Source organism: Copadichromis virginalis, linkage group LG5 (genome assembly GCF_057382275.1).
Source record: "Copadichromis virginalis isolate Kocher_CV1m ecotype Utaka linkage group LG5, C_Virginalis_male_GT1.1, whole genome shotgun sequence".
NCBI lineage: Eukaryota > Metazoa > Chordata > Actinopteri > Cichliformes > Cichlidae > Copadichromis > Copadichromis virginalis.
Genome location: NC_140622.1, coordinates 22,315,177 through 22,325,930, shown reverse-complemented (window position 1 = coordinate 22,325,930; position 10,754 = coordinate 22,315,177). Strand labels below are relative to the sequence as shown.

Sequence of the window (10,754 nt, the reverse complement as noted above, 5' to 3'; positions counted from 1 at the left end):
GAGAGTGTGATTGCGGGGCAGAATATCCTCATTCACAGTCTTCACTGCACTAACGACACAACAAATGTTGAAGTCAGATTTGGCTGTTTGTTTGTTTTATTCAGAGTTCAGAATCATTTAATTATTGTATTTGTTTTATATTTATTGTATTCAATTTATTTTAAACATTATTGCACAACTGAGGTGTTGGAAACATTGCTCTGAGATGTTGGTCCATACTGACATGACGGCATCGCAGAGTTGCTGCAGATTTGTCAGCTACACATCAGTGGTGAGACTCTCCCGTTCCATCACATCCTCAAGGTGCTCTGTTGGATGCATCTGGTGGCCATTTGAAAACAGTGAAATATTCATGTTCAAGAAACCAGTTTGAGATGATTTGAGCTTTGCGGCATGATGATCGTGGTAGAAGCAGCCACTGGATGATGGGAACACTGGGGTGACAGAAGGATGGATATGGTCAGTAACAATACCAAGCCAGGCTGTGGTGTTTAAACGATGCTCAGTTGGCACAAAGGGATCCAAAATGTGCAAAGAACATTTTCCCTACACCGTTACAGCTTTTATGCTTTCATTATATTCTGACCCAACCGTCTGAATGTTGCAGCAGAAATCAAAACTCATTAGACTCATTAGACATTTTTCCAATCTTCTATTGTCCAGTTTTAATCAGCCTGTGTGAACTGTAGGCCGGTTGGTGGTGAGGTAACTAAGTAGGACAGATCAAAAGACACGCTGGAAGAAAAGAGAGCGAGAGGTGGCCACACTCTGTTTCTTCCCCATTCTCACGCTCTGTTTGAACTTCAGCAGGTCATTTTGATCATGCCCACAGGCATAAATGGACTGAGTTGCAGCCATGTGATTGGCTGATTAGATAGTTGAATTACGGAGCATCTGAACACTTGTACCTAATGAAGTGGCAGGTGAGTACACTTAGAAAACACATTTACCATGTTTGAGACTCCAACACTTCTCACTTCACTGAAATACAAGACAAGTGTATCATCTTTGATCCATCAGTTTTTGAGACTTCTACATCATCAATGTAAAAAAAAAATGAAACAAAGTGTACATTTATAATACATTTTTTAAGGAATAAATAGCAAACATTACACTCAAATTTTGTCAGAAGATTCCTTAAACACTTTTTAAGCCATGTTCTGACAATTATTTCTTTAAAGGGTTACAAAGATGTCAGGAGCTTGAATACTAAACGGCAGAGGGCAGGAGTACTTGTGTGCATCGAGTAGTCAGTCTGATAAAAACCAGTAGAAGAAGAATGCTCACCATTTCCGCCGGACAACAAACAGAAACGCACAGGAGTGCAGCAGTGTTGCAGTCAGATCGGTCCGGGTAAAGTGGGTCAAAGGTCCAGCAGACCGGAGCGGCTTCAGCTCTCGCAGATATCCGTCTCTCTCCCTTAGGAAAGCCCGAGCAGGTGAGGTGTTAGCGGCTGGCTCCGGCACCTCTGTGTTTCCTCTGCGCTTCATTCATTCCGCTTTCCTTCCTGCAGACTGTAAACATGTCCAAGCAGCCGCAGCCGATCAGCCCGCTGAAGAACTTCTTCGCTGGAGGCTTTGGAGGGGTTTGCCTGGTCTTCGCCGGACACCCACTGGACACGATCAAAGTAAACAATAAACAGCTGCGTGGGTTTATTTGCCACCGTGCTGTGCGTGTATTAGACACACAGCAAGGGTGTGAGGTGTATGGGACACTTTGTGCAGGCCTCGGGGGTGTTAGTGAAACACAACCGTGAGTTCAGTGTGAGTGTTTCTGCAGCTCAGAGATTACCTTTGACCCACTTTCAGGCTGTGAAGTGACTCGGCTCACCTGGATACATGCAGGAGGGCTGTCACTGCGTCAGACACTCAAGATCAGATCAATACTGCTGATAATTCAATCAAGCCTGTGTGCTGTCCAGTTTCAGCCTGCATGAAGTCATGGCTTATCCTTGCAAAGACTGCTGAAACAAAGTCCTGTGGTGTTTGGCTATAATGCACCACACCATGTTACAAACAAGGCACAAACACCACATAGCACCTGTCAGCACGGTGGTGGAGGGTTAAAGTTTTGGTGTAAGCTACGTCATAAATAAAGCTTTAGCTCGTATGATGGGCTGATGTCGCGTGCGAACCGTGAACATCTCCATAAATCAGTAACAGCCCACCTGCATGCTTCCAGGTGAGCTGAGTCACTTCACAGCTTGAAAGTGGGTCAAAGGTCATCTCTGAGCTGCAGAAACACTCTTGCGCCCTTTAATTGGATAAGTGGTTCCTGCAACGGTATTGCTGTCACCTCACAGTAGGTGAAGGTGCTGGGTTTGAAGCCTGGCTGTGTGGAATTTCCTCCAAGAGCTCAGCTCCTGAAGACATGCATGTTAGGTTAATTAGTGATTCTGCACTGGCCATGGAGGGGAAGTAGATAAATTGCTTAAAGTGTATAGAACAAGGTGATGTTAACATGTGACTTGTAGTCTAAAGACTAGAAAAGCGCTATATAAATGGGAGTGCGCTACATTACAAAATGGATTATCAGTTAAAATCAAAAAAAGTAATGCGTACATATCTAACATTCAGATTCTGATATGAATGAAAAATCTCAAGCTGCCCTAAACTTGCATTTAAATTCAGTGGAAACAGCCTGTATGTAAAGTGTGTAGAAAAAAAATTCCACCCATTGCATGTCCTCTGTTATGCTGTAAATATTTTGGGTGTACATAATCTCTTTCATAAAATACATGTTTTCAGGTAAAATGGGTCCTTAGGGAAGTTCCTTTCTACTCCAACATGCTATTTTTGGCTGCTCCTTTATTCACGAGGGGCCGTCACAGCAGGTAGCTTTACATGTTTGGCTTGGAGGCGTTCACTGTCGCAGGCAGAGAAGGGGGGTACACATGGGACAGGTTGTCGCAGGGGTAACACATTCACACCTATGGGCAGTTTAGAGTATCCCGGTAACCAAACATGCATGTTTTGGGGAGGAAAAGTCCCCACACCCCCTCTTGTTCAAGAGTGCACACCACAGCACTACCCTGTCCCAAGTGTTTTTACCAAACAATCACACACAGACTGAGATGGAGTCCTCAGGGGTAATTCGGGCTTCTTGCCCAAGAATAATTTTACAAGCAGTCGAGGAGAGCCACAAATATACAAATTAGACTTAATTCACATAACCTCTTTCTGTAAAGATATGAAAATAACCAATCACTAAAAAGCAAAACCTTTCATTATATATGCCGTCACCGCGCAGAAGGTGACGTATTTGTCAATAACCTTCTGAAGTAGGGCTGTGCGATATGACCAAAATCTCATATCCCGATATAAGACATCTATCGTTCGATAACGATATAAATCACAAAAATGTAACATTTTCTGTAAATTCTGTGATTCTCGGGCAGCTCGACTTGCGTGAAGTGTTTCCAGCTGCGCGTCATGTAGCTGGAGTCGAGTGTTTTAACCGATGCATGAAACGATACATTTTTAGACATAAGTTGTAACAGCCGCTGTTTTCTTTGTATTTATTACACAGCGTGCTGCGGGGAAAAGCCTGTTCTAATGTTTGAGTCTAAGGTTTATTTTTTTAGCACCTGGCGGCTCATTTTTTAATTGTCATCCGTAAATAATCTGCTCTTTCACGTGATTCAGTTTATTTTGAAAAGTCTCAACAGGATCTTGAGCTTTATTGTGAAAGGTTTATGTGGACCATAAACAAGCGGATTGTTGCTAACCACAACGCATAAAAACAGGTGCTTGTCTGTCCATAGTGTGGTTATATAAAATATAAGAAAGAACTTTACGAAATTAATATAGCCACTACAGTGACCATCAAAACAATGAAAAAATATTGCCGTAAACAGTTTATTTTGCGACACCACGAAACAAACCATAGCGTAAAATGAAACAATAGAGTTCCGATAGATATATGAACAGCCCTATTCTGAAGTCTCTTCCAACTATGAGGTCCATGTTCCCTGTTCTGTAGAAAGGCAGGTCAAAGGCAGGGTTTCACTTGTTTCACTTGATAAATGACATCTTAGATTATTAAGAATGGTTTTGTAAACAGGAGACACTGGAGTTGTTTTGGGGGGTTTCTCTCAGGGTGGCGTCCACCCGACCTCCCCGTACAGGATAGAGTGATGGGATCTGAAACTGTTTCCAGTGTTAAATCCAAGTCCTGAGATTGTGATACCCAGCAGAGCTCTGGCAGCAGCGTGCATGCAGATTACATTTGCATATTCAAAAACTGGTCAAACCTGCTGCTAAACCAGAGCAGCTGCTTTTTTTCTAAAACGAAACCCAACTGAGCTTTCAGCTTCCTCATCAGTTCCTTTTAAAGTAAACCAGGCAATTTTAATATTTCAGCTCCCGTTATCATCACGATAGTAAACCAGCACATCTAAGTTACCTGGGGTTTGGTGGTGTTTAGTGTTAAATGCCTTTAGTTAAATGATAAGTCTAATCAGACCCTTTTTAAATAGCTAAAATAATCAGATTTGAAGTTAGGCAGGGCTTTTTCACTAGAGGGCGCTGTTCCAGCTGAGTGCACAGTGTCAAACTGCAGCCAGGTGAAGAATATGACGTGAAACTACTATGAATGAATCGATTTTTTTTTTTTTTAAGAAAAGTAAACTGTTTTGATTGTTAATCATCTTTTCAGGTTCTGAAGTGATCATGATACATGTTACACAAGTGATTTCATTGTTATCTTGGTCAGTGTGTCGTACTGATAGTTACTCTGTGATTCCCACCTTTTTCTTCCACTCATGCTCTTGAGCAGACAGTATAAGGAGGTTCAGAGGAAGACAGAGGTCCTTTCTAGTGCTCAGATTTGCAAAGGAGGCTACAGAAATATTTATAAATAAAGCAGATGCACACCTTAACACATGAGCGAAGAAACGACATGAAAGGAGAAGGTCGATGAGAAGTGTAAAGTCAGTCAATGACCAGCTACATGTAAATCTGTTGTGTACTTTGTGTATCTGGTGGTCGTGTTTGGATTAAATCATGCACGCAGTCCACAAGAAGAAGAAAAGAGCACGTTTCCATGGAAACCTCAGGTTATTTGCACACTTCACATCCTTTTCTCGCTCCCTCTCTCTCAGGTGCGTTTACAAACTCAACCAAAACCCAAACCTGGCGAGAGCCTCCTGTATGCTGGGACCATAGACTGTTTTAAAAAAACTTTAGCCAAAGAGGTGAGCATGCACACTGATGCAAACTCTGGCATTTATTAACTAAAATATTGTTGTTGAGTCCTCAAACTGATGTTTCCTCCTCCTCGTCTTCCTTTACAGGGTATTAAAGGACTCTATAAAGGAATGGCAGCCCCCATAATCGGAGTCACGCCCATGTTTGCTGTCTGTTTCTTTGGGTTTGGGCTGGGAAAGAAACTGCAACAGAGAACTCCCGATGATATCCTTACGTAGGTCATTGCTTTGTCACGGGTGGCGACAGTTTGGGTTGATCCTGTCAGACGCTCTGTGGTCGATTTCTGAGAGTATATCAGCCCCGTTCTCTTGTCTCCTGCAGGTATCCACAGCTGTTTGCTGCTGGGATGTTGTCTGGCGTGTTCACCACAGCCATCATGGCTCCTGGAGAGCGCATCAAATGTCTCCTACAGGTCAGAGGTTAAACATGCATCTGATTGCTCTCACTTTGTTACCTGAGTAGTTGATTCGACGTGTGGAAACGCCTAGTATTTCTTTCAGCCCCTCCTGTCAAAGGTTAGAAGTTATTATTTGGAACAAATCTTCAGTAAGTGTAAAATTATGCGTGTGTGTCTGCAGATTCAAGCTTCCACGGGGGAGGTGAAGTACGCAGGACCCATGGACTGCGTCAAACAGCTGTACAGAGAGTCTGGAATCAGGGGAGTCTACAAAGGCACCGCTCTGACCCTCATGAGAGGTGCTGCTTTACTTAAATATTCATTATTTGCTCTTCATTTCTTAGTAGATCAAATATTAACACTTCATGTCATGTCTTCACAAAGTTTCTGCTTACCTTAATTTTACTAACCAAATCCCTGGAGGCCTGACAAACATGCTCATGTAACCTTTCCCAAGATGTTTTTAAAGCTATTTTAAGTCCTCCATTGTTAATGTCGCTGTGTCTGCTGCCACATTGTTGCAGTGTTTGGTTCATGACCAGCACCACCATCAGAAAAACTCCTACCACATGACATAGAATGAGTGAAATTGATGTTTTTGCTTTGCCAGCAAGAACAAAGTTGCTTTAGTTGTTCTGTCGCACTGTGTGCATCTATCCACTCATCCACACAACATTAAAACCACCTTCCCAGTACTGTGTAAGATCAGATCGACTTTATTTATCCCAAAGTTGGGAGATTCCTCTGTTAGAGCCGATGAAAAAGTATAAATGGATAACATAAGAAGAATGGTATGAAACTCATTTTTTCCTTCTGATGCAAATCCAGTCATTTTGTTCTAAGAGCAAGCATGAAACATGACGGAAAGTGCTAGTTCAGAAAAGAGCTTCAAGGTTTTCTATATATAAGCTTTCCTGGGGTAAAGAGTTCATGTGGATGCCACTCAAAAAAGCAACAACACAATCTTGGAGATACAAAGTTGAACTTTCTGGATATTATCTCAAAATTCTGCAGTTATTTTCTCAGTTTGAGTTGGTAAGTTTTTCACTTGGCAAAAAAAACTAGATCTTTGTACTGGTAGAAACAAGATTCTATAGCACAATAAGGTAAAAACGTATCAGAAAGATTACAATAATGTAAAACTAAATAAAAGTATAAATGGGGTGGGGGTGTCCCGTGGTGTCTTCCACTGAGGCGTAGGCCTTTGATGCTTCGGGTCCTGTGGGTTGAGGGGTGGGGTATCTGTGGGGCAGGATTGTTTGGGTGCGGCCCACGGATCCTTGATGGGGTTGTGGTCTAGGCGGTTTGCAGGACTTGGGCTCACTGTTGTGCATTGTTTATGGTGTGGTGAAGCGCATTGTCCTGCTGGGTGTTGGTCTGCGACAGTGTTTAGATGGGTCGCGTTTGAATGCCAACACTCTATTCGTGAGATACTTCTGGAGCATGCAGAGAAGCAGCTCGAGGCCACGTTAGCTGCTAACTCACACGAAACTGTCAGCAGCTGAGTCTCGCCGTGAGTGACACAGGCACCACGTTTTCATGAGGAAGAACAAACCAGCACACCCGAGGACGTGGAATTTAAAAAAACCCAAAAAAACAAGATACTTCTGTATTCAAGTTCAGTGAAACTCATTCTGATTATCACCATGTCTCTGATGTGTAAAGATGAAAACCATCACAGGGCGATCTCTGCCTGAAGGGCTACCCTCCAAAAAACCCGAGATCTCTTCTAGTTTTGGTCAAACCACATCTGAGGGCTCAAAACTGAAGGAAAGGGTTAAACAGCTCTTACAGGCTTTCAGAAAACGTCAAACACTTGATCTTTAAATTAAAGTAATTATGACTTTAATCCATTTTATTAAATGTCATTGGGTAAAGTAGTCATATTTAAGTTGTTTGGGGTGTTAAAGTGGAAAATTATGAAGTTCAAACAGTGTGTGTGTGTGTGTGTGTGTGTGTGTGTGTGTGTGTATGTTTGTTTTGTAACTCAGATGTTCCAGCCAGTGGGATGTACTTCATGTCTTATGAGTGGTTGAAGAATCTCCTGACACCTGCAGGAAAAAGGTTCATATTTGCTCTGCCCTGCAGCATTTGCAGCTGTGTGTTTATATAAAACAGGCCGTCTGAGCATTGGGACTTGTACTCTTGTCTTCGCAGCCATAACGAGCTCAGTATTCCCAGCGTGCTGTTTGCAGGAGGGATAGCCGGCATCTGTAACTGGGCTGTCGCTATTCCCCCCGACGTACTCAAGTCGCGTTTCCAGACAGGTTGGTGTTTGTGATCAGTATCCATCCTAGTTTAGTGCTGCAGATCCTGGAGTTTGTTTGTTTTTTTCAATTCTGCTGATTTATATTTGAAGATTTTTGCACTTTTTGTATTTTAAGATCATCTTCAGTTTAATTTTGTTCAGTGATTTAAAAAAAAAAAAAATTACATTCATGCTAAATGTAAGGATGCTCTGTAGCCTGTGGAAAGTTTGAAGCTGATTTTTCATCAGTCAGAAAAACTGAAGATGAGTCCTGTTTCTCTGTCCGCTGCCTGACCTCCTCCTGGTATAAGCAGCTTTGTCTTTTAAAACGTTGTCTGTGACCAAGTTAATAAAGTGTCTTTCTCTCAGCTCCTGAAGGGAAGTATCCCAACGGTTTCCGTGATGTCCTGCGGGAGCTGATCAGAGAGGAGGGCGTGGCCTCTCTGTATAAGGGCTTCAACGCTGTCATGCTTCGAGCTTTCCCTGCAAACGCGGTGAGTCTGCTTCACTTATTCTTCAGGCATGATTGATGCAAAAAGAGATAAATTACACTGGAATGGGAATAAAGTGATTTAAAAAAAAAATGTAGAACAGCCAGTTTGTGCGTGCTACTCTTGTTCGTGCCGTTTGTGCACTTCAGCCTTCTGCAGAGGCGAAGTGACAGCAAGCAAAAGCTGAAGCAGTCAAAGCAATGAGACGTTTTCACTGCAGCCACTGTTTGTGCTTCTCATGCAGCTTGTTTGATCTTTGTAAATCATGGTGAACTCCTCCATCACTCCCTTTCCTGTTCGGGCTCCCTGTGGAGCCGTTTTTCAGGACAACTGCACACAAGCACATCTGCTGCAAGTCCCTCATTCTTCATACACATTCATAAACATGTTTTTTGATTGTTATTTATGTTTTTTACCTCAGCTGTAAGAGGCTGATGGGGTATTGTCAAGGACATCAAGTTTGATAATGCGATAACTGCGATAAACAAATTTGAATCTCAGTGACTTCAATTTTAAGGTCACAGGTCAAATTTTCTGAAAATACTGTGAATGTGATAACTCAAGAACAAGGTGACAAAGGAATTTGAAATTGATAGTCTAGATGTGTCCACTGGGAGGCTGAGGTGGTTGCCAGTATTTTTCTACATATCAGCCCACTGCATCGTTTTAAATACAGTTTACAGTTTAACTCTTGGACCATAAACAAAGCCCAGATTCACTGTATTCATTTCCAAAACAGCAAATCTGCAAAATATCTGCCTACTGGCATCTTTAAAGATGATTAATTGGCACATTTTATCTCATACATGGAAAAACTACGTCTGGATACGACTTTTTTGTAGTATGAATAGCCTTTGGGGAGGTTGATATCAGCAGGAAAAGTTGTAAAAGTTATGAAAATAGAGTTAAAGTTTACACCCTCCTTCACATTTTCCAATGCTAACAAGTATCGGCTTACATGCAGATGACTGCTAACAAAGTGACACCACTTTAAAGTACACAGTAAGCATCTGGTGTTAATTTCAACAGGGGAAGCACAGCGAGCCTCACTGTTCCACATAAAAATAACTCGAATAAAAGCCAGCTGATTATTTCTGCGTATCTGTGGTGAGCTTTACTTCCTCCCCGCTTCGTAGACTAAACAGTTTTTGTTTCTCGTCTTTTTGTTACCAGGCTTGTTTCTTAGGATTTGAGCTCGCAATGAAGTTCCTGAACTGGTTGGCACCAAACCTGTGACGGGGGCTCGGCGTCACCTCGTTTGTGATCCCTGGGAAACGCACGCACGGATCTGAAGAGATTTTAAAGAATTTCCAACTTTTTGATTGTTTCTGAAACATTTTGGTACAGTGCAACACGTGGATGGTTCAGACCTGCTGAGAGTCGATTGGAAAATGTTGATTGGAAAATCGTGATGGCTTGGCTGTAACCATGCCAACACACACACAACACACACACTCAGTCGAATGTTCTCACTCCTTTTGTTTTACTTTTTTTTTTTTTTTTTTTTTAATTGAGTTTTTTATGTTTTAAAAAAATGGAGTGAAGTGAACATGTGCCTTACCTTTTATCTGCGAGCTGGTGGACGTATCAGGGAAAAGGTGCATTCTCTCGTGCTTTGTGTGCCGGGCTCTCAGCAACACACACCTCTGAACTGTCTGCATCCTCAGTGATCGATAACACAACCTTCACTTTCTGTCTGACTAATGTGAAATTATAGGAATAGGCATAATGGCTGTGATCGAACAGCACATGAATGGCAACATCTGTAAAAATAAATAAATAAATCAGAATCCATAAACAACAAAAAAATTCCTGCTGTTTTTTTGTTGTTGTTTTTTCTGTCATGTCTCCAGTTTTTTTCCAGTTTTTACCAGTTCAGTGTGTGATTACTGTAGTTGGAGATGTTGGAAAAGCCCCAACTGCTCTCCTCCTGTCTGCATGTCTTTATTCAGGCTGGCAGCATATCATCAATTTCAAATAATCCTAAATAAGCAGTTTTGATATTTTGAGTTTTTTGAGGAAACCATACTGGGGTGGAGCAACTTCTATGTCCTTAAAATACATAAATGCATACAAATCATTTTTTTGTCTCATTTATATCTAAAAGTTGTCTTTGTTTTCTTAGAAGAGATAATGATACAATAAATAGTTGTATGCATTAACATTTAAACACGAGGACGGGGGCAGAAGAGTTCGAGCAGCCTCAGCAGAATAACTAAAGGCAGGTTTAGGGTCACCTGATGGAGCCAGAAGTGTGAACTTTCTGACAAAGACAAGTTTAAGCTTAATCTCAAAAGCAGGGAGGCTCCAGTGTATGAAAAAGTGTTTCCCTGCTTTTCATAATTTTGCTTCATGGTGCTGCTTCAACTACAACAAAAGCAAAGCATAAATATAAATTACTTATAATCATT

The 10,754-nt window shown here is 41.8% G+C and overlaps 1 protein-coding gene across 1 annotated transcript; it reads left to right on the top strand.

Moving 5' to 3' along the window:
• Positions 1–1,328: 1,328 nt before the first annotated feature.
• Positions 1,329–10,423, top strand: slc25a20 (solute carrier family 25 member 20). The gene is made up of 10 exons (XM_085456737.1): positions 1,329–1,438; positions 1,514–1,627; positions 5,102–5,194; positions 5,294–5,421; positions 5,529–5,619; positions 5,786–5,903; positions 7,596–7,668; positions 7,762–7,871; positions 8,222–8,346; positions 9,517–10,423. The coding sequence occupies exons 2-10, from the start codon at positions 1,523–1,525 to the stop codon at positions 9,577–9,579; spliced, it is 906 nt and encodes a 301-aa protein (XP_085312863.1). The 5' UTR covers positions 1,329–1,438; positions 1,514–1,522; the 3' UTR covers positions 9,580–10,423.
• The last annotated feature ends 331 nt before the right edge of the window (positions 10,424–10,754 follow it).